The 23,272-nt window shown below is 44.1% G+C and overlaps 2 protein-coding genes across 5 annotated transcripts; one reads left to right on the forward strand and one right to left on the reverse strand.

The window, feature by feature from the left end:
• The first annotated feature begins 1,349 nt into the window (after positions 1-1,349).
• LOC109870163 (voltage-dependent anion-selective channel protein 2) lies at positions 1,350-5,867 on the forward strand. The gene is made up of 9 exons (XM_020460540.2): positions 1,350-1,503; positions 2,348-2,419; positions 2,813-2,862; positions 2,960-3,112; positions 3,193-3,245; positions 3,460-3,687; positions 4,131-4,281; positions 4,488-4,545; positions 4,640-5,867. The coding sequence occupies exons 2-9, from the start codon at positions 2,353-2,355 to the stop codon at positions 4,729-4,731; spliced, it is 852 nt and encodes a 283-aa protein (XP_020316129.1). The 5' UTR covers positions 1,350-1,503; positions 2,348-2,352; the 3' UTR covers positions 4,732-5,867.
• A 177-nt stretch (positions 5,868-6,044) lies between these two features.
• On the reverse strand, positions 6,045-18,243 carry LOC109870165 (catechol O-methyltransferase domain-containing protein 1). 4 transcript variants are annotated; one of them, XM_020460543.2, is made up of 7 exons: positions 18,058-18,243; positions 16,425-16,552; positions 9,672-9,777; positions 9,354-9,472; positions 7,524-7,578; positions 7,307-7,440; positions 6,045-6,742 (listed from the first exon to the last, which is right to left on the reverse strand). In XM_020460543.2, the coding sequence occupies exons 2-7, from the start codon at positions 16,527-16,529 to the stop codon at positions 6,590-6,592; spliced, it is 672 nt and encodes a 223-aa protein (XP_020316132.1). In that variant the 5' UTR covers positions 16,530-16,552; positions 18,058-18,243; the 3' UTR covers positions 6,045-6,589. The 4 variants fall into 4 exon arrangements, with proteins under 4 accessions (XP_020316132.1, XP_020316131.1, XP_020316133.1 ...); XM_020460542.2 differs by lacking the exon at positions 18,058-18,243 and adding an exon at positions 17,323-17,445; XM_020460544.2 differs by lacking the exon at positions 18,058-18,243 and adding an exon at positions 16,892-17,005.
• Positions 18,244-23,272: the final 5,029 nt, after the last annotated feature.

The raw sequence follows: 23,272 nt of genomic DNA on the forward strand, positions 1-23,272 counted from the left end.
GCCCAAGAATACTAAGGTAACCTGCCAAAATGACTACCAACCTGTAGCACTCACGTTGATAGCCATGAAGTGCTTTGAAAGGCTGGTCATGGCTCACGTCAACACCATTATCCCAGAAACCCTAGACCCACTCTAATTTGCATACCGCCCCAACAGATCCACAGGTGATGCAATCTCTATTGCACTCTACACTGCCCTTTCCCACCTGGAAAAAAGGAACACCTACGTGAGAATGCTGTTCATTGATTACAGCTCAGCGTTCAACACCATAGTGCCCTCAAAGCTCATCACTAAGCTAAGGACCCTGGGACTAAACACCTCCCTCTGCAACTGGATCCTGGACTTCCTGATGGGCTGCCCCGAGGTGTAAAGAGGAGGTAACAACACATCCGCCACGCTGATCCTCAACACGTGGGCCCCTCAGGGGTGTGTGCTCAGTCCCCTCCTGTACTCCCTGTTCACTCATGACTGCATGGCCAGGCACGACTCCAACACCAAGTTTGCCAATGACACGACAGTGGCAGGCCTGATCTCCGACAACGATGAGACAGCCTATACGGAGGTCAGAGACCTGGCCATGTGGTGCCAGGATGACAAGCTTCCTCAATGTGATCAAGACAAAGGAGATGATTGTGGACTACAGGACCGCTCACACCCCAATTCTCATCGATGGAGCAGGTTGAGTGCTTCAATTTCCTTGGTGTCCACATCACCAACAAACTAGCAGTTCACAAACAGTCGTTAAGAGGGCGCGACAAAGCCTAGACAAAAGACTCCTGAACAACTAATCAAATTGCTACCCAGACTATTTGCATTGTCCCCCCCCCTCCTTTTAAGCTGCTGCTACTCTCTGTTTATTATCTATGCATAGTCACCTACAACTCTACCTACATGTACATATTACCTCAATTATCTCGACGAACCTGTGGCCCCGCATATTGACCGCCTGTATAGCCTCTCTCCTGTTATTTTTACTGCTGCTCTGAATTTTTGTATATTTTTTTACTTCTCTATTGATAGGCTTGATAGTGAGCATGTCACTAAGGTCTACCTACACATGTTGTATTCGGCGCATGTGACAAATAGAATTTGATTTGTGATTAGCTGACTGCTAGACCTATCGTGTAAGGTGAAGCACCGTGGTTTCTATGGTGATAAAGACATCTTCTAGTTGCCAGATATATTATTTGTAAAGACAATTGTATTAAGTAAATTAATACACAAATATGAAAGTGTTTCAGTCTTGTATTAACAAAATAATTAAATATGGACATAGAAATACTCAAATAAACCCAGAACTCAGTCATCCTACTTTGATTTAGACAGGCGAAAAAACGAACACCTATATCTATAGGGTCCTGCGATCCTGGGGTCATGAGAGGTTGTTTTGCTTTCGCTGTTTCTCCTTCATCGCCCTCCAGCTGGAAAGGACTGTCGCGACTCGGTGTTAGAAACTGCTTGAAAACAACGAACCAACTATCAGCACCAACGCAAAAAAATCCAGTAAGTAATTGCCATAGTTTTGTTGTTCTTTCTAATTAGATACCTTGCTTGCCAGCTAACTAGCTAAACGTTAGCTAGGTAGGGGACATGGCCGGGATCCAGCGCTGAGAAATCTGTAGCCAGATAGCTACCGGTTACATGGATAGCTAACTAGCTAACGTTAGTCCCACTGTCAAGGGTAAATACATATCCCGATCTTTGACACATTAACTACAGTATAACTAATTATATTTTTGACTTCGAGGTGGAAATATGATGTACCATTGCCTAGCTACGTCTTCTTATTGTCTAGTTCAAGTTGAGAGAACAGATTGCTGCTGTGAGCAAATGCCTGTCTGATGTTAATGGCTTGTTAACTTGCTCGCCGGCTTGCTATTTTGCTAACGGCTACTAGCTCGCTAACTTGACTTTCATTGAACCAGCCGCCAGTCACATTGATATTGCATATTGTAACGATCTACTGTAGCTAACTAGCTAGGCAGGCAAACAACTTGAGACTTGGCAGGGGCTTTGACGTACTAATATCGACGTCAAGATGGCTGCTGGCAGATAACCTTGTTCTTCAAAGCTTTACGTTTGTAGAGATGGTTGTGTAGGCCTGGCTATATCCCTTAAAATGTGTTCACAGTCCTACGAGAAGATGATCCGTACATTCCCTACTATCTGATCATTTACTTGGTGGTGGAGTACACTGCTACTAGTCAATAAATGGCGAGCATTTTAGGACTATCCCTTTGTGGCAATACCATCTTTGTCCTACATTTGCTGCAATAGGCTACATGCGGAACTCGGTCAGTAGTACTATGATAGCATCATTTGTCATCTGCCATTTTCCTTGTCATAGGTAGAATGGCTGTTCCTCCATCATATGGTGACCTTGGTAAATCTGCAAAGGACATCTTCAACAAAGGATACGGTAAATGTCTTTGAAACTGGTTGGTTTACCCCTGTAGGAATAATGGGCAGGACACTCATTAATGTAACAGGGGCATCTTCTGACAACTTAAACTGTTCACATCACTTTCGTTTGGCCTCTCTTGAGCCCTTGTAAGGGAATGTTTCTGTCAATGCACAGAACACATTTCACACTGACGTGACATTTTACAAGGAAGTTAACATCATACCCGGACATTCAATTTGTTCAAGACGCGTCACAATTGGGCCGAATGGATCAGTATTCTCCATGTAGTAGTCCATTTGGCAAGTATTTAAATGTTAAGTAGATGCTAATCAAAACAAGGTTAACGCCACTACCTTAATATGTAATGGAACGTGGTGTTCTGAATGTTATGGTTTGTTCTATTATTAGGTTTTGGATTGGTGAAACTTGATGTCAAGACTAAGTCTTCAAGTGGAGTGGTGAGTTTTAGCTTTTCAATCCTACCAGGGTTACTGTACATTCTGGTCCTCCATTGCAAGATATAGGCTTACTAAGTCTGTCATTGTTGTTATTTAGGAATTCAAAACCTCTGGCTCATCCAACACTGACACCAGCAAAGTCAATGGCAACCTGGAGACCAAGTACAAATGGGCTGAATACGGCCTGACGTTTACAGAGAAGTGGACCACAGACAACACTCTGGGGACTGAGATCACCGTTGAAGACCAGGTAGAGAGGAGAAACCAGTCTATACTGTAGTTTGTGAACTTTCTATTCAGTTATGCTTAAGTTTTTTTCTTTTTCCATAGATCACCAAAGGGCTGAAACTTACGTTCGACACCCAATTCTCACCAAATTCTGGGTAAGGTTTTTTAATTTCAAGCACAACTAAATGATTCTCATCAGTCTTTTGGAACCCTGACATGGATAACATTTATTGTGCACGTTCAGCACTGCGTAATCCACCACCCATCTTCCTTTATTGAAAAGAATCAGTGATGACTGAACGAGAACAACAGAGATATCAGACTGATGTTTATTCATCCTATTTTCCTCCTCTATTCTCCTTCTAACAGCAAGAAGAGCGGTAAGGTGAAGACTGCGTATAAGCGTGAATACGTCAACTTGGGCGTGGATGTGGACTTTGACTTTGCCGGCCCAGCCATCCATGGGGTGGCGGTGGCCGGATACGAGGGATGGCTGGCTGGCTACCAGATGACCTTTGACACGGCGAAGTCCAAAATGACCCAGAGCAACTTTGCTGTTGGCTACAAAACGGGAGATTTCCAGCTGCACACCAATGTGTAAGTTTCATATGGATTGTATTGTTGGAGGACTTGTGTAAGCTTCATATGGTGCGGCAGGGTAGCCTAGTGGTTAGAGCGTTGGACTAGTAACTAGAAGGTTGCAAGTTCAAACCCCCAAGCTGACAAGGTACAAAATCTGTCGTTCTGCCCCTGAACAGGCAGTTAACCCACTGTTCCTAGGCCGCCATTGAAAATAAGAATTTGTTCTTAACTGACTTGCCTGGTTAAATAAATAAAAATATGGATTGTATTGTTGGAGGACTTGTGTCTCAGCAGTGAAGTGAAAAGTACTATGGTCTTAACAAGTTACATACGATTTTAACAAGTTCTAGGTGGATTTGAGCGTTTCAGTTAATCTTTGAGTTATTATTAAACATAAAAGAGCTCTTCATCAGACAATGATAACACAATGTATGGTCTGTTTATGTCCTATATCCCAGTAATGATGGCACAGAGTTTGGAGGGTCCATTTACCAGAAGGTGAATGACAAGCTGGAAACTGCTGTGAACCTGGCCTGGACAGCAGGCAGCAACAGCACGCGCTTTGGCATCGCTGCCAAGTATCAGCTGGACTCCAGTGCCTCCATATCTGTGAGTGCTGCTCTTTTGGTTGTCTTGTTTAGTATTCAGAGACTGGTTCTGCAGGATTAGTAGTTTATTAAATGGGAATGGGTTGTGTCAAATGAGATGTTTTAGGAAGTAACTGGAGAATAAAGTGATGTTCTTATGCAATGACAATAATTATCGTAACCCATTGTATTCCTTTGTTAATTGTATGTGTTTGTTATATTTTCCAGGCTAAAGTTAACAATGCCAGCTTGGTGGGAGTGGGCTATACCCAGACGCTGCGACCAGGTAAGAACCGTCTCTCGCTACTTTGCAATAGCACTGCCGGCCATCACCAAAGTGGATTGTTGTAGCCATGTCATTTATTTTTCCTGTTCTGCAGGTATGAAACTTGTCCTGTCTGCACTGGTGGATGGCAAGAGCATCAACGCCGGTGGCCACAAGCTGGGACTGGGCCTGGAGCTGGAGGCATAAGTATCTAGCTATCCTTTCTAGTGAAGTCTTCATGTTTTAATATTTGAGGGAATATTAGAAGAATTTGGCCTTATTTATTTCCAACCCAACAACCAGTAAGGGATGTCTCAAAGGAAAGCGATGAATCTAATCTAAAACATCAACAACATAGCCCTCAGTTCTGTCAGTTAGATGGAATCCTGACCTATCAGCCACTGTCATTTCCTTTCAGTTGGTTTGTAGTCAGTCATCCTGTGTGTCCTATGAACAGTAGCCCAGTACTACTAAGCCTGTGATGTATTGGTTTGTAGTCAGTCATCCTGTGTGTCCTATGAACAGTAGCCCAGTACTACTAAGCCTGTTATGTATTGGTTTGTAGTCAGTCATCCTGTGTGTCCTATGAACAGTAGCCCAGTACTACTAAGCCTGTGATGTATTGGTTTGTAGTCAGTCATCCTGTGTGTCCTATGAACAGTAGCCCAGTACTACTAAGCCTGTGATGTATTACTGTACCACTAGTGAAATACATCCTCCTTCTCAAAGAGCGTGTTTATTCTGCATGTTTTACGTTTGTTTTATTGGTTTGGCCTGGACAATCCATGGAGGGTTATATTAAGATGTATACTTTGATTTAATTCTATATATAATAACAATGTTATGTTGTCATTATGTGACAATCCTGAACTGTTGTTTTGCACACTAGCAAATTATATTATACCTTAATTTATATCCTTTCTTTCCCTGTTTCATTTGCACATAGAGTAGACAACGCTTTGCCTGTTGTCAGGACGGCTCCTACTCAGAATGTTCATCGCGTTTTCTGGAGACCTTAAACCTCTATTCTATTGGGTGTTGATCTATTTAGCTAATATTCTTGAGGACATGTTAATTAATTATGCTTACTGCTTCGCCACCCATTCTGCGGTCTTTTTGCAGACCCACATGATCTTGACCTGTTTCCTAGTTGAACATGGTAATATAAATTGCAAGACATTTGCCAAATGGGATTTTCTGGGTGTCATTAGAAAGGAAAAAGGGAAAGTATTATAACTGAGCGACTCCTTCACCTCCCCTTCCCCTAGCTGTGTATAAATTATGACTGGGAAACCAAGTCCACTTGTCTGTCTACCTTTACAATAAAGTCTTTAAACAAGTCAGTCCTTTGTTCTTGGATAAGTCATGGCGCCTTCACACGGTTGGACAAGCATGAAACTGTACACGACAAGTCACTTGTTTTACAGCTCAACCATAATGAACATTTAAAACAGCCGTAACCGTGAAAGTATGGCTCGCCTGAGTACAATGTGTAGAACTGTAAACATTACTTTGGTCCTTTCTAGGGCCATCAAGTTTTATTTAATCACAACTTCAGAATTTGCTCAAATTAAGATGTGATAAGATTTTTCATTAAAAAAACAAGAATATTGACATCTTCATTTTATCTAAAGTAACGGTTGGCAAAATGTAAATTGAGAAAGCAGACACTCGACTTGTTTTCAGTATATTTTTGAATGCCTTCAGACAACATATTTTTTTTAAATGCACAAAAATTACAAAGTTACCTGATTAACTCTGACAGTCCTAGTTCTTTCATTTAAACCTTTTCAGGTCACATATATTCAAGGGCAGCATTACATACATGTATTTAATTACCTATAAACAACCATTTTACAAGTCAGCACTTGGCAAGTACTATCTGATTATCGTAATGTAAAGCTACTTCTCAGTAATTGGGTACTACAGTTTACCACAGTACAGACCAGTGTTGGTCAATCATACCCCAAAGCTACTTGTAACTGGTCTGTACTGTAGTATCGAAGTAGTGTTGGCCAATCTTCCATTTAGTACTATAGTTTTAAGACCTGTCTCCTACATAGTGTTAGAGTTTGAAGGCCAGTGTCACGCCGTCTCCCACAGTGAGCATGCTGATGTTGATCCTGACATCCCGGTACAACTTCTTGTTCAGCTTGTCAATGGCCTGGGTGTCAATGTCATCAGCTGCAGGGTTCACCACCTTCCCACTCCACAGAACCTAAAGCACAGAGCGGCATCAGCGTTCCAATGTGTGTGTATATACATTACCATTCAAAAGCTTGGGGTAACGTAAATGTCCTTGGTTTTTGAAAGAGAAGCAATGAAAAAGCCTAATCGAACCCACAACCGTTGATGCTCCAGATACTCAATTGGTCTAAAGGACAGTTTTATTGCTTCTTTAATCAGTGCAACAGTTTTCAGCTGTGCTAACATCATTGCGAAAGAGTTTTCTAATAATCAATTAGCCTTTTAAAATGATAAACTTGGATTAGCTAACACAGGAGTGATGGTTGCTGATAATGGGCCTCTAGATATTACATTAAAAAAATCTGCCGTTTCCAGCTAAAAGTCATTTACCACATTAACAATGTCTACACTGTATTTCACTGAACAACAAAAAAAAGTGCTTTTCTTTCAAAAACAAGGACATTTCTAAGTGACCCCAAACTTTAGAACAGTAGTGTGTGTGTGTGTGTATGTATATATATATATATATATTTTAGTTGCTTACGGCTGTCCATGTGATTTTAGATTAGCCTTCAGTCCTCATTGAAACACTCACGTTATCAATGGCAATAATGCCTCCTTTCCTCACTAGCTGGAGGGATTTTTCATAGTAGTTGTCATAGTTTGCTTTGTCTGCATCGATGAAGACGAAGTCAAATGTCTCGGCCTCGCCATTGGCCAAGAGGTCATCTGAGGAAGAGGAGTGAGTGTGAATACATTTGTTCATGGTCTTGTTTTGTAATGGATCTGTTATAAACATGTTATTACTATACCTAGAGTTTTCAATGCCGGCTGGATGCGTAGATCTATTTTTTGTTCCACTCCAGCCTGCAAAGAAAGCACAGAAGTAGGCCTGGGGGTTGAGTTATGCATGGTTACGCATTACTTTTTCTGACAAAAAAATGTACTCTGCTTACAATGTCAACAAGAAGGGTATTTTCTGGAAGGTGGTAGGTGAGTATTGATAAGAACTTCTGTTATCAGGTGAGACCGTTAGTAATGGATCCTCTGACATGCTCTCTCGATGATGGATCAGATTACTTTCACATTCCCATCAATCTATCACACAATCGCAGCCAGTCTCTCAAAAGCTTGAATTGAGATACTGTGCAAGTAGAGACTCTGGAGTGCAAAATAAATAAATAACAGTATGGGGATGAGGTAGTTGGATGGGCTATTTACAGATGGGCTATGTACAGCTGCAGTGATCTGTGAGCTGCTCTGACAGCTGAGGCTTAAAGTTAGTGAGGAAGATATGAGTCTCCAGCTTTAGTGATTTTTATAGTTTGTTCCAGTCATTGGCAGCAGAGAACTGGAAGGAAACGCGGCCAAAGGTTGGCTTTGGGGATGACCAGTGAAATATACCTGCTGGAACGCGTGCTACGGGTGGGTGTTGCTATGGTGACCAGTGAGCTGAGATAAGTCGGGGCTTTTCCTAGTGGGTTTGGCGACGAATATGAAGCGAGAGCATACAGGTCGCACTGGTGGGTAGTATATGGCACTGTGATAGACTACATCCAATTTGCTGAGTAGAGTGTTGGAGGCTATTTTGTAAATGACATCGTCAAGGATCGGTAGGATAGTCAGTTTTACGAGGGTATGTTTGGCAGCATGAGTGAAGGATGCTTTGTTGCGAAATAGGAAGCTGATTCTCGATTTAACTTTGGATTGGAGATGCTTAATGTTAGTCTGGAAGGAGAGTTTACAGTCTAACCAGACACCTAGGTATTTGTAGTTGTCCATATATTCTAAGTCAGAACCGCCCAGAGTAGTGATGCTGGACGGGCGGGCAGGTGTGGGCAGCGATTGGTTGAAGAGCATGCATTTAGTTTTACTTGCAAATGTAGCTTGAGTACCAGTCTGTTTTTCTTTCATCATGCCAACTATAACCATCATGCCAACTATAACCATCATGCCAACTATTACCATCATGCCAACTATTACCATCATGCCAACTATAACCATCATGCCAACTATAACCATCATGCCAACTATAACCATCATGCCAACTATTACCATCATGCCAACTATAACCGTCATGCCAACTATAACCGTCATGCCAACTATAACCGTCATACCAACTATAACCATCATGCCAACTATAACCGTCATGCCAACTATTACCGTCATGCCAACTATAACCATCATGCCAACTATAACCATCATGCCAATTATAACCGTCATGCCAACTATAACCGTCATGCCAACTATAACCGTCATGCCAACTATTACCGTCATGCCAACTATAACCGTCATGCCAACTATAACCGTCATGCCAACTATAACCGTCATGCCAACTATAACCATCATGCCAACTATAACCGTCATGCCAACTATTACACAAACAGATCTGGGACCAGGCTAATGTGAATATAATAGTTTCAGAATGTAATTTGTTACCTGGGGATCTTGACAAGGCTATCCCTTACAAATACACCCATGTCTGGCCTGCACACGCCAGAATCACTACAATGGTGTGAGAGATGACATATAGTCAATCAAATGATTCTGCCCGCTGAAATGCCTGTCAAAAAGAGTTACGTCAACAGTAGGTCACGTAGCACTGGTGTGTCAGAGAAAGCAAACGTAAATTCACATATCACCTCTTTCCAGAAGGGTTTGCCGATGTTGGGGTATTCGTCTTTGATGTCACAGGCCACCATCTTCCCGTCGTCTGGCAGAACCAGCGCTATGCTCAGTGTGTTGTACCCTGTGTATACTCCTACAGGGAAGACAAATAAAACGAGTATTATGAGACTTGTATACAGTAAATGTTTCACATAAAAACAGTTTGTTTTTGCGAGCCAATATGGACTAGAATTACACTGTTATTGGTGGTAAAAGCACCATGAAATAAAAACAGAAACTAGTGAGAAGAGATTATTAAGTGTGATAAAGAGTATAATGTGAATAACGTTTACCGATTTCTATAGCTTTCTTGGTTTTGATGAGTCTTGCCAGGTTAGCCATCAGCTGAGACTGCTCAGCGGCAACCATGATGAAGTTCCACGAATCATCCATAGTCCTCTGGAAGATAAAACAGAAGAAAGGAGATGTTCATTCTTGGTTTTTCTCCAGAAATAGAAAAGTTAACATGAAAAACAGCCTGTTTACTAAGTGTACATTTATATTTACAAGTCTCAGACCCAGACACTTGTGAACAGAGAGTGTGCGCTCAGTCCCCTCCTGTACTCCCTGTTCACTCATGACTGCATGGCCAGGCACGACTCCAACACCATTATTAAGTTTGCCGATGACACAACAGTGGTAGGCCTGGTCACCGACAACGATGAGACAGCCTATAGGGAGGAGGTCAGAGACCTGTCAGTGTGGTGCAAGGACAACAACCTTTCCTTCAACGTGATCAAGACAAAGGAGATGATTGTGGATTACAGGAAGAGGAAGGCCGAGCACACCCCCATTCTCATCGACAGGTCTGTAGTGGTGCAGGTTGAGAGCTTCAAATTCCTTGGCGTCCACATCACCAACAAACTAGATTGGTCCAAACATACCACGACAGTCGTGAAGAGGGCACGACAAAGCCTATTCCCCCTCAGGAAACTGAAAAAACGTGGCATTGGTCCTCCGACCCTCAAAAAGTTCTACAGCTGCACTATCGAGAGCATCCTGACTGGTTGCATCACTGCCTGGTATGGCAACTGCTTGGCCTTCAACCGCAAGGCACTACAGAGGATAGTGCGTACGGCCCAGTACATCACCGTGGCCAAGCTTCCTGCCATCCAGGACCTCTATACCAGGTGATGTCAGAGGAAGGTTCTAAAAATTGCCAAAGACTCCAGTCATAGACTGTTCTCTCTGCTACCGCACGATACCGGAGCGCCAAGTCTAGGTCCAAAAGGCTTCTTAACAACTTCTACCCCCAAGACATAAGACTCATGAACAGCTAATCAAATGGCTACCTGGAGTATTTGCATTGTGCAGTCGCAAAAACCATCAATGATGAAACTGGCTCTCATGAGGACCGCTACAGGAAAGGAAGACCCAGAGTTAACTCTGCTGCAGAGGATAAGTTCATTAGTTACCAGCCTCGGAAATTGCAACCCAAATAAATACTTCAGAGTTCAAGTAACAGACACATCTCAACATCAACTGTTCAGAGGAGACTGTGTGAATCAGGCCTTCATGGTCGATTTGCTGCAACGAAACCACTACTGAAGGACACCAATATTAATAAGAGACTTGAAAGGGCCAAAACACACAAGCAATGGACATTAGACCGGTGGAAATCTGTCCTTTGGTCTGAGATGAGTCCAAATAGGAGATTTTTGGCTCCAACCGCCGTGTCCCCGCAGAGTAGGTGAACGGATGATCTCTGCATGTGTAGTCCCCACCATGAAGCATGGAGGAGGAGGTGTGATGGTACAGTGGGCAAAAAACGTATTTAGTCAGCCAACAATTGTGCATGTTCTCCCACTTAAAAAGATGAGAGAGGCCTGTAATGTTCATCATAGGTACACTTCAACTATGACAGACAAAATTAGAAGAAAAAAAATCCTGAAAATCATATTGTAGGATTTTTAATGAATTTATTTGCAAATTATGGTGGAAAATAAGTATTTGGTCACCTACAAACAAGCAAGATTTCTGACTCGCACAGACCTGTAACTTGTTCTTTAAGAGGCTCCTCTGTCCTCCACTCGTTACCTGTATTAATTTGTTATCAGTACCCCAAACAGTCACACTCCAAACTCCACTATGGGCAAGACCAAAGAGCTGTCAAAGGACACCAGAAACAAAATTGTAGACCTGCACCAGGCTGGGAAGACTGAATCTGCAATAGGTAAGCAGCTTGGTTTGAAGAAATCAACTGTGGGAGCAATTATTAGGAAATGGAAGACATACAAGACCACTGATAATCTCCCTTGATCTGGGGCTCCACGCAAGATCTCACCCCGTGGGGTCAAAATGATCACAAGAACGGTGAGCAAAAATCCCAGAACCAACACGTGGGGACCTAGTGAATGACCTGCAGAGAGCAGAGACCAAAGTAAAAAGCCTACCATCAGTAACACACTACGATTTTGAGTGAAAACCTCCTTCCATCAGCAAGGGCATTGAAGATGAAACGTGGCTGGGTCTTTCAGCATGACAATGATCCCAAACACACCGCCCGGGCAACGAAGGAGTGGTTTCGTAAGAAGCATTTCAAGGTCCTGGAGTGGCCTAGCCCAACCCCATAGAAAATCTTTGGAGGGAGTTGAAAGTCTGTGTTGCCCAGCAACAGCCCCCAAAAATCACTGCTCTAGAGGAGATCTGCATGGAGGAATGGGCCAAAATACCAGCAACAGTGTGTGAAACCTTGTGAAGACTTACAGAAAACGTTTGACCTCTGTCATTGCAACAAAGGGTATATAACAAAGTATTGAGATAAGTATTTGGTCAATATTTTTCACCATATTTTGCAAATAAAAAAATAAAAAAATCCTACATTGTGAATTTATGGATTTCTTTTCTTCTCATTTTGTCTGTCATAGTTGAAGTGTACCTATGATAAATTACAGGCCTCTCATCTTTTTAAGTGGGGGAACTTCCACAATTGGTGGCTGACTAAATACTTTTTTGCCCCACTGTATTTGCTGGTGACACTGTCTGTGATTTACGTAGAATTCAAGGAACAGTTAACCAGCATGGCTACAACAGCATTCTACACATCTGGTTGGCGCTTAGAGGGACTATCATTTGTTTTTACACAGGACAATGACCCAACACACCTCCAAGGGCTTTTAAATATATATATATATTTTTTAATTATTTTACCCCTTTTTCTCCCCAATTTCGTGGTATCCAATTGGTAGTAGTTACTGTCTTGTCTCATCGCTGCAACTCGGGAGAGGCGAAGGTCGAGAGCCATGCGTCCTCCGAAACACAACCCAACCAACCCGCACTGCTTCTTGACACAACTCACAACCCACCCGGAAGCCAGCCGCACCAATGTGTCGGAGGAAACACTGTACACCTAGCGACCTGGTCAGCGTGCACAGCGCCCAGCCCACCACAGGAGTGCGCGATAAGACAAGGATATCCCTGCCGGCCAAGCCCTCCTAACCCAGACGACGCTGGGCCAATCGGGCCTCCCGATCCTAGCCGTCTGCAGCAGAGCCTGGGCTCGAACCCAGAATCTCTGGTGGCACAGCCAGCACTGCGATGCAGTGCCTTAGACCACTGCGCCACCCGGGAGGCCCGTGTAAGGGATTTTTAACCAAGAAGGATGGAATGCTGCATCAGATGACCTGGCCTCCACAATCACCTGACCTCAACCCAATTGAGATGGTTTGGGATGAGTTGGACTGCAGAGGGAAGGAAAAGCAGGCAACAAGTGCTCAGCATATGTGGGAACTCCTTCAAGACTGTTGGAAAAGCATTCCTCATGAAACTGGTTGAGAGAATGCCAAGAGTGTGCAAAGCTGTTATCAAAGAAAAGGGTGGCGACTTTGAAGAATCTCAAACATCAAAAATATATTTTTGATTTGTTTAACACTTTTTTTGTTACTACATGATTCCATGTGTTATTTCATAGTTTATGTCTTCACTAATACTCTACAATGTAGAACAGTTTTTTTAAATAAAGAAAAATCCTTGAATGAGTAGGTGTGTCCAAACTTTTGACTGGTACTGTACATATTGCATCAATTACCTCAACTAACCTGTGCCCCCACACATTGACTCTGTACCGGTACCCCCTGTATATAGCCTCCACATTGACTCTGTACCGGTACCCCCTGTATATAGCCTCCACATTGACTCTGTACCGGTACCCCCTGTATATAGCCTCCACATTGACTCTGTACCGGTACCCCCTGTATATAGCCTCCACATTGACTCTGTACCGGTACCCCCTGTATATAGCCTCCACATTGACTCTGTACTGGTACCCCCTGTATATAGCCTCCACATTGACTCTGTACCGGTACCCCCTGTATATAGCCTCCACATTGACTCTGTACCGGTACCCCCTGTATATAGCCTCCACATTGACTCTGTACCGGTACCCCTTGTATATAGCCTCCACATTGACTCTGTACCGGTACCCCCTGTATATAGCCTCCACATTGACTCTGTACCGGTACCCCCTATATATAGCCTCCACATTGACTCTGTACCGGTACCCCCTATATATATAGCCTCCACATTGACTCTGTACCGGTACCCCCTATATATATAGCCTCCACATTGACTCTGTACCGGTACCCCCTGTTTATAGCCTCCACATTGACTCTGTACCGGTACCCCCTGTATATAGCCTCCACATTGACTCTGTACCGGTACCCCCTGTATATAGCCTCCACATTGACTCTGTACCAGTACCCCCTGTATATACCCTCCACATTGACTCTGTACCGGTACCCCCTGTATATAGCCTCCACATTGACTCTGTACCGGTACCCCCTGTATATAGCCTCCACATTGACTCTGTACCGGTACCCCCTGTATATAGCCTCCACATTGACTCTGTACCGGTACCCCCTGTATATAGCCTCCACATTGACTCTGTACCGGTACCCCCTGTAATATAGCCTCCACATTGACTCTGTACCGGTACCCCCTGTTTATAGCCTCCACATTGACTCTGTACCGTAATAACCTGTATATAGCCTCCACATTGACTCTGTACCGGTTCCCCCTGTATATAGCCTCCACATTGACTCTGTACCGGTACCCCCTGTATATAGCCTCCACATTGACTCTCTACCGGTACCCCCTGTATATATCCTCCACATTGACTCTGTACCGTAATAACCTGTATATAGCCTCCACATTGACTCTGTACCGGTTCCCCCTGTATATAGCCTCCACATTGACTCTGTACCGGTACCCCCTGTATATAGCCTCCACATTGACTCTGTACCGGTACCCCCTGTATATAGCCTCCACATTGACTCTGTACCGGTACCCCCTGTATATAGCCTCCATATTGACTCTGTACCGTAATACCCTGTATATAGCCTCCACATTGACTCTGTACCGGTACCCCCTGTATATAGCCTCCACATTGACTCTGTACCGGTACCCCCTGTATATAGCCTCCACATTGACTCTGTACCGGTACCCCCTGTATATAGCCTCCACATTGACTCTGTACCGGTACCCCCTGTATATAGCCTCCACATTGACTCTCTACCGGTACCCCCTGTATATATCCTCCACATTGACTCTGTACCGTAATAACCTGTATATAGCCTCCACATTGACTCTGTACCGGTTCCCCCTGTATATAGCCTCCACATTGACTCTGTACCGGTACCCCCTGTATATAGCCTCCACATTGACTCTGTACCGGTACCCCCTGTATATAGCCTCCACATTGACTCTGTACCGGTACCCCCTGTATATAGCCTCCATATTGACTCTGTACCGTAATACCCTGTATATAGCCTCCACATTGACTCTGTACCGGTACCCCCTGTATATAGCCTCCACATTGACTCTGTACCGGTACCCCCTGTATATAGCCTCCACATTGACTCTGTACCGGTACCCCCTGTATATAGCCTCCACATTGACTCTGTACCGGTACCCCCTGTATATAGCCTCCACATTGACTCTCTACCGGTACCCCCTGTATATATCCTCCACATTGACTCTGTACCGTAATAACCTGTATATAGCCTCCACATTGACTCTGTACCGGTTCCCCCTGTATATAGCCTCCACATTGACTCTGTACCGGTACCCCCTGTATATAGCCTCCACATTGACTCTGTACCGGTACCCCCTGTATATAGCCTCCACATTGACTCTGTACCGGTACCCCCTGTATATAGCCTCCATATTGACTCTGTACCGTAATACCCTGTATATAGCCTCCACATTGACTCTGTACCGGTACCCCCTGTATATAGCCTCCACATTGACTCTGTACCGGTACCCCCTGTATATAGCCTCCACATTGACTCTGTACCGGTACCCCCTGTATATAGCCTCCACATTGACTCTGTACCGGTTCCCCCTGTATATAGCCTCCACATTGACTCTGTACCGGTACCCCCTGTATATAGCCTCCACATTGACTCTGTACCGGTTCCCCCTGTATATAGCCTCCACATTGACTCTGTACCGGTACCCCCTGTATATAGCCTCCACATTGACTCTGTACCGGTTCCCCCTGTATATAGCCTCCACATTGACTCTGTACCGGTACCCCCTGTATATAGCCTCCACATTGACTCTGTACCGGTACCCCCTGTATATAGCCTCCACATTGACTCTGTACCGGTTCCCCCTGTATATAGCCTCCACATTGACTCTGTACCGGTACCCCCTGTATATAGCCTCCACATTGACTCTGTACCGGTACCCCCTGTATATAGCATCACTCCTGTTATTTTATTGTTGCTCTTTAATTATTTGTTATTTGTCTATTTTTTTTATTTTATTTTAAATATCAGTTTATTTTTGTAAATACTTTAACACTTATTTTTCTTAAAACTGCATGGTTGGTTAAGGGCTTGTAAGTAAACATTTCACTGTAAAGTGTTGTTGTATTCGGCGCATAATACATATAAAATTAGATTTGATGTGATTTGTACAACATAATAAATGGTGCCCCCTTGTGGCAAAAGACAGACACTATGGACTTTGGACAGTTTCTACTGTTTGGCAAATATATGAACATATTTGATACTGAAGACATGTGTAAATCCGGACCTTCTTACCAGTCTGAGTTTTTTCAGGGCCGGATGCTCCCTCATTGAATGATTGAGGACATACTGCATCAAAGGGTTATCTTTTGCCCCAGAGTGACTCTTGAAGATGTCCATGGAAAATGTGGATCTTCTTTTGCCTGGAGGGAGTAATCGTGTCAAATGATGAGTAATCTCAAGATGGCTATAGGGTACAGATACTGTTGTTTAAGTGTTTGATAATTTAACAATAATGGGAAACAATACACGATGACTCTCTCTGTCATATTTGACTGTTCAACGTCATCTTGACATGTGATGAAATTGATAAGGCGGCACGTTGATTCAAACCCCCCCCCCCCCCTACCAATGTAATAACCAGCCACAAAGACAACTCCAAGTGTAGCCGAGCCGATCAATGCTTCTCTGGACACACTGTGAAAAGACATTGTAACAATGTTTCTCCTCGCTTTAACATTGACCGATCAAGGACTTCTTACCGTGTAACAAGTTCTTTCCTTGTTTGCTATACGTAACCGCGAAGCTGTAATAGAGTGGCGCACCCTAAATATAATGCATACACATGAACGGACAATATATTCAAATTGCGCGTATATTACAACGTTCTAGGTCAAATTAATAATACGCGCGTGCACGTGACCGCTCATGTGCTAAAACCACCCCAAACGGCTGTATAATGCCCATAACCACAAGTGGTCTGCAATTTAACGCCATTTTACTCTGAGCAAGATACTGTTGAATTGTTAACTTGTCATCCTAATCCATTCAGACACTGATATTTTGTACCATTATATTTTATGGCTGCAAAATTATCCGAATGATTTGTACAAAGTTCCTCATCAACATGAACAAATAACCCGATCTTCACATGACGGAGCACCAAAAGTAATGCATACAGTAACCTACTTACCGCGTATAAAGAGATGAATTCGATGAACTACGAATCTGCGTGGTGCCAGTTATGTTGTACCGTTATGTGATTCACTGTATAAAAATGGCCTCTGAGAACAGGGAGGGATGGAGGGAGGGTCTCTGATCCCTGAATCATGAATAATCAATTGAACACTTGCTTCACCAAATCTAGATAAGGCCTTTGCTTTATCATGTGCTCATAACCATGGTAGTTTTACACAAAGACCTAGCTGTGTGGTGCGTCACCACACAGCTTCTGTGTCTCTGTAAAGTTGTGTATTGCATTACGACAGTTCCCCCAATCCTATTCCATTACTGGTTTGTGGAACATACAGTACCATGGACCCTGCTGTTACAGAAACAACAACAACAACAACAACAGAATCCTAGAACACTTAGAGAATGTGGATCATTGGTTGTCATCACAACACAGAGGAGAACAAGGACAGTCGGTTTGAGCAGTGTGTTTACTTTGAACTCGATGTAAAACTCGTCTGACAATAGTTCCAGTAGGAATATGTGAATAGGTCTTGTCCAAAACATTAGCCCTATAGCGTATTTGCAAGGCCATGTCTCAACAAAAAAAAATCATATAATTCTAGACTACTATAATTTTGCAATGTCATTGTTGAATTGCAAATTCTATAATCTTAATGACTACAGTCAGTGTCCTAGGTATGTAGTATTTACTTTTCTACCACAGCACAGTCGGAAACCATGGACTGTTATTTACCTTTTGATGTAATTTCAGATACCTTACGAGGGTAATGACACGGTCAACCTCCAGTTGATTCTGTATCGCAGAAAATCCAGGTCAACCCTACTATTACCCCCGTGTTCATCTGGGCTGTTTGTGACCGTCTGAAATATCTCTTTAGAGCATCCATGACGCATGTAACGTGATCATGAACAAAATAAATAGCTGAGGGGGATGACCAACATGTGATGCATACTTTCGTACAGAGAGGGGCGCTGTTGTCATGTCAATGTTCAGTATACTGTATTGTGGGAGATATATATCCACTGGGCCATTGGTCTGCTACTTTCACCTAACAAAAATTTAATGTTATTGCATCTACAAGAGTAATGTTATTGCATCTACAATGTGCTCTTGCATTTCAGCTGGTTAAGTTATTTTCTATCATATTAAAAAGCAGTAGGATTTTTCACTAGGCTACACAATGAAGTCCTTGTCAACAATGTAACATAGACCAACTCTCTGCCTCTATGGTATTTTGACCCAGTTACATACAGTATGTGTTGGTGTGGTGATCAGCAGGCCAGTGCGAGCTGATATCTCTGATCCGTAGCTGAAGTGAATAGCAGTCTTCTCCTCAGGGCCTTTTAGTTCCACAACCATGCCGTGTGATAGTGTGGTGACAGCATGTTCCCAGCGAGAGACGTGGCTCTGCATGGAGAGACGGCTGGAGGATGGTGGGCGTCATCACAAGGCCCTGTGTAGGATCCTAATAGTGCCAGACACACACCATAGCAACATCCCAAATGGCATCCTATTCCCTATGTAGTGCATCACTTTTGACCAGGGCCCATAGGGCTCGATCTGGTCAAAAGTAGTGCACTATGTAGGGAATAGGGTGCTATTTGGAATGCACACATCCCATATCAGCGGTTAATCCAGTCATGAGGGGACGACTCCCTTTCATCAGCTGCTCTGAGACACATGAGCACAAGGTCAAGAGCAGCTGGCGTTATGTCAGAGACAAATGGTGTAGATAATTAACTTCAGGGGAAAGAGGGGGAGGAGGAGCAGAGAGAGGGGATGGGAGAGGAGAGGGGAGGGAATGAGAGAGGAGGGGAGAGGGAATGAGAGAGGAGGGGAGAGGGAATGAGAGAGGGGAGAGGAGGGGAGGGAATGAGAGAGGAGGAGCAGAGAGAGGGGGTGAGAAAGGGGGGGAGAGAGGAGGAGAGAGGAGGGGGGAGGGAATGAGAGGGGGGATGGGAGAGGAGGGGAGAGAGGAAGAGAGAGGAGAGAGAGGGGATGAGAGAGGAGGAGAGGGAGGAGGGAATGAGAGAGGAGGAGAGGGAGGAGGGAATGAGAGAGGAGGGGAGAGGGAATGAGAGAAGAGGAGCAGAGAGAGGGGATGAGAGTGGAGGGGAGAGGGAATGAGAGGAGGGGAGAAGGAATGAGAGAGGAGGGGAGAGGGAATGAGAGAGGAGGGGAGAGGGCATGAGAGAGGGGAGAGGGAATGAGAGAGGAGGAGCAGAGAGAGGGGATGCGAGTGGAGGGGAGAGGGAATGAGAGAGGAGGGGAGAGGGCATGAGAGAGGAGGGGAGACGGGGAGAGAGAGAGGAGACAGAAAATGTCAGTGCCTCCATGACTATGTCATTACATAATCTAAAATCATTATTGACTGCATTAGTTCATGATATGCCTCAGTTTTAAGAGCTTTGGGTGATGATATGCCTTAGTTTTAAGCGCTTTGGATGATGATATGCCTCAGGTTTGACAAGCACAGGGCAGAATAAACTCAGGATAACACAGTGACTAACCAATTATATTATTATTTCTCGTCCCCAGGAGAAAGGTCAGGGCAAGCAGCTGCCAGGTGTGCCACTAGAAGGGTGCAAATAGCACCAATTAATTTAGAGAGAGAGAGAGAGAGAGAGAGAGAGAGAGAGAGAGAGAGAGAGAGAGAGAGAGAGAGAGAGAGAGAGAGAGAGAGAGAGACACAGAGAGAGAGAGAGAGAGAGAGAGAGAGAGAGAGAGAGAGAGACACAGAGAGAGAGAGAGAGAGAGAGACTAGCAGAGTATTATCTAAGAGACCTGGTGAGTAAGAAAGTTCCCAATCTAAAATACGAATCACGTGAGGTGATACACAGTTCCAGAATCTGTCTCTCTGAGTGTCTACAGGTTCCATCCTGTCCAGATGAACTGTGAATACATAATCTGTCTGTCTGAGTGTCTACAGGTTCCATCCTGTCCAGATGATCTGTGAATACAGAATCTGTCTCTCTGAGTGTCTACAGGTTCCATCCTGTCCAGATGATCTGTGAATACAGAATCTGTCTGTCTGAGAGAGTATTTCCCCATGGGGACCAAACATGGGAGCTCACAGCCACAGCTGGCCCACTGAGGTGAGGAAAAGTCTGGAGGAGTCTGCCAAGGGGCACCCCTCACCCCTGGTAAGGGAGTAAAGGCAATATCACACCATCACACAACGAATCCAGATGGGATGCATTACTCCTCCGTATATCGGGGAAATTGCTGTGGTGTGAAGGATATCATTATGAATGCCATTCTATTTCTCTGAGCTCTACAGTCTTAGGCTACTGTGAAGGATATCATTATGAATGCCATTCTATTTCTCTGAGCTCTACAGTTTTAGGCTACTGTGAAGGATATCATCATGAATACATTTTTGTACATAATGTTGCCGCAACCGTCTCTAATGACTGAAAACAACTTCTAGACATCAGGACTGCGATTACTCACCACGGACTAGCAGAATCCTTTTTCTTCTTTCACGACTCTGACGAGCCCGAGGCGGAGGATCTTCGGCTCGAATAAACCCCCAATCCCTCAATTCTGCTCGCAAACATGCAATCTTTGGACAATAAAATGGATGAGTTATTAGGAAGATTAAACTGCCATCGGGACAATAAAAACTGTAACATCTCATGCTCTACGGAGTCTTGGCTGAACGACGGCAATATCAACATACAGCTGGCTGGTTATACGATGTACCGACAAGATAGAACAGCAGCGTCTGGTAAGACAAGGGGCGGAGTCTATGTATCAAAACCTTAATGACTTGGAGAAGATCTGCAAAGAGGAGTGGGACAAAATCCCTCCTGAGATGTGTGCAAACCTGGTGGCCAACTACAAGAAACGTCTGACCTCTGTGAAAAAATTTATTTGCATTTTAATGAGGGAAATAAGTATTTCACCCCTCTGCACAACATGACTTAGTACTTGGTGGCAAAACCCTTGTTGGCAATCACAGAGGTCAGACGTTTGTTGTAGTTTGCTACCAGGTTTGCACACATCTCAGGAGGGATCCTCTTTGCAGATCTTCTCCAAGTCATTAAGTTTTCGAGGCTGACGTTTGCCAACTTGAACCTTCAGCTCCCTCCACAGATTTCCTATGGGATGAAGGTCTGGAGACTGGCTAGGCCACTCCAGGACCTTAATGTGCTTCTTCTTGAGCCACTCCTTTGTTACCTTTGCAGTGTGTTTTGGGTCATTGTCTGGAATACCCGTCCACGACCCATTTTCAATGCCCTGGCTGACCCAAGATTTGACGGTACATGGCCCCGTCCATCGTCCCTTTGATGCGGTGAAGTTGTCCTGTCCCCTTAGCAGACAAACACCCCCAAAGCATAATGTTTCCACCTCTATGTTTGACGGTGGGGATGGTGTTCTTGGGGTCATAGGCAGCATACTCCTCCTCCAAACACGGCGAGTTGAGTTGAGGCCAAAGAGCTCCATTTTGGTCTCATCTGACCACAACACTTTCATCCAGTTGTCCTCCGAATCATTCAGATGTCCATTTGCAAACTTCAGACGGGCATGTATATGTGCTTTCTTGAGCAGGGGGAACTTGCGGGCGCTGCAGGATTTCAGTCCTTCACGGCGTAGTGCGTTACCAATTGTTTCCTTGGTGACTATGGTCCCAGCTGCCTTGAGATCATTGACAAGATCCTCCAGTGTAGTTCTGGGCTGATTCCTCACCGTTCTCATGATCATTGCAACTCCACAAGGTGAGATCTTGCATGGAGCCCCAGGACGAGGGAGACTGACAGTTCTTTTGTGTTTCTTCCATTTGCGAATAATCACACCAACTCTTGTCACCTTCTCACCAAGCTGCTTGGCGATGGTCTTGTAGCCCTTTCCAGCCTTGTGTAGGTCTACAATCTTGTCCCTGACATCCTTGGAGAGCTCTTTGGTCTTGGCCATGGTGGAGAGTTTGTAATCTGATTGATTGATTGCTTCTGTGGACAGGTATACAGGTAACAAACTGAGATTAGGAGCACTCCCTTGAAGAGTGTGCTCCTAATCTCAGCTCGTTACCTATAAAAGACGCCTGGGAGCCAGAAATCTTTCTGATTGAGAGGGGGTCAAATATTTATTTCCCTCATTAAAATGCAAATCAATTTATAACATTTTTGACATGTGTTTTTCTGGATCTTATTGTTGTTATTCTGTCTCTCACTATTCAAATAAACCTACCATTAAAGTTATAGATGGATCATTTCTTTGTCAGTGGGCAAACGTACAAAATCAGCAGGGGATCAAATACTTTTTTCCCCTCACTGTAGCCTACTTTTTGAAGTGATTTGTTTGACAATCAGATGAAAACATAATGACTGGTTGTGTATATGTCACATTAAATGGCAATTACATTTTTACCATTAAATGACATGTCTTTACAATTAGGCTCATAAAAAACCATTACAGACTACAAAGGGCAGCACAGCCGAGAGCTTCCCAGTGACACGAGACTACCGGACGAGCTAAACTACTTCTATGCTCGCTTCGAGGCAAATAACACTGAAACATGCATGAGAGCACCAGCTGTACAGGAAGACTGTGTAATCACGCTCCCCACAGCCGATTTGAGTAAGACTTTTAGACAGGTCAACATTCACAAGGCCGCAGGACCAGACAGATTACCAGGACGTGTACTGCGAGCATGAGGTGACCAACTAGCAAGTGTCATTCAACCTCTCCCTGTCCAAGTCTGTAATACCAACATGTTTTAAGCAGACCACCACAGTGCCTGTGCCCAAGAACACTAAGGTAACCTGCCTAAATGACTACTGACCCGTAGCACTCACATCTGAAGCCATGAAGTGCTTTGAAAGGCTGGTCATGGCTCACATCAACACCATCATCCCAGAAACCCTAGACCCACACCTTTTTGGATACCACCCCAAACAGATCCACAGGTGATGCAATCTCTATTGCACGCTACACTGCCCTTTCC

This window comes from Oncorhynchus kisutch, linkage group LG25, assembly GCF_002021735.2.
Source record: "Oncorhynchus kisutch isolate 150728-3 linkage group LG25, Okis_V2, whole genome shotgun sequence".
NCBI classification, from domain to species: Eukaryota; Metazoa; Chordata; class Actinopteri; order Salmoniformes; family Salmonidae; genus Oncorhynchus; species Oncorhynchus kisutch.

Excerpts from the sequence above, each read along its gene's own strand:
- LOC109870163 (XM_020460540.2), top strand. The coding sequence starts at position 2,353 with ATGGCTGTTCCTCCATCATATGGTGACCTTGGTAAATCTGCAAAGGAC. Across the intron at positions 4,282-4,487 it reads ACTCCAGTGCCTCCATATCT|GCTAAAGTTAACAATGCCAG; the intron begins GTGAGTGCTGCT and ends TATATTTTCCAG. Across the intron at positions 4,546-4,639 it reads TACCCAGACGCTGCGACCAG|GTATGAAACTTGTCCTGTCT; the intron begins GTAAGAACCGTC and ends CCTGTTCTGCAG.
- LOC109870165 (XM_020460541.2), bottom strand. The coding sequence starts at position 16,840 with ATGTCTTTTCACAGTGTGTCCAGAGAAGCATTGATCGGCTCGGCTACA. Across the intron at positions 9,778-16,424 it reads CCCTGAAAAAACTCAGACTG|AGGACTATGGATGATTCGTG; the intron begins GTAAGAAGGTCC and ends TTTATCTTCCAG. Across the intron at positions 9,473-9,671 it reads CAAGAAAGCTATAGAAATCG|GAGTATACACAGGGTACAAC; the intron begins GTAAACGTTATT and ends TCTTCCCTGTAG.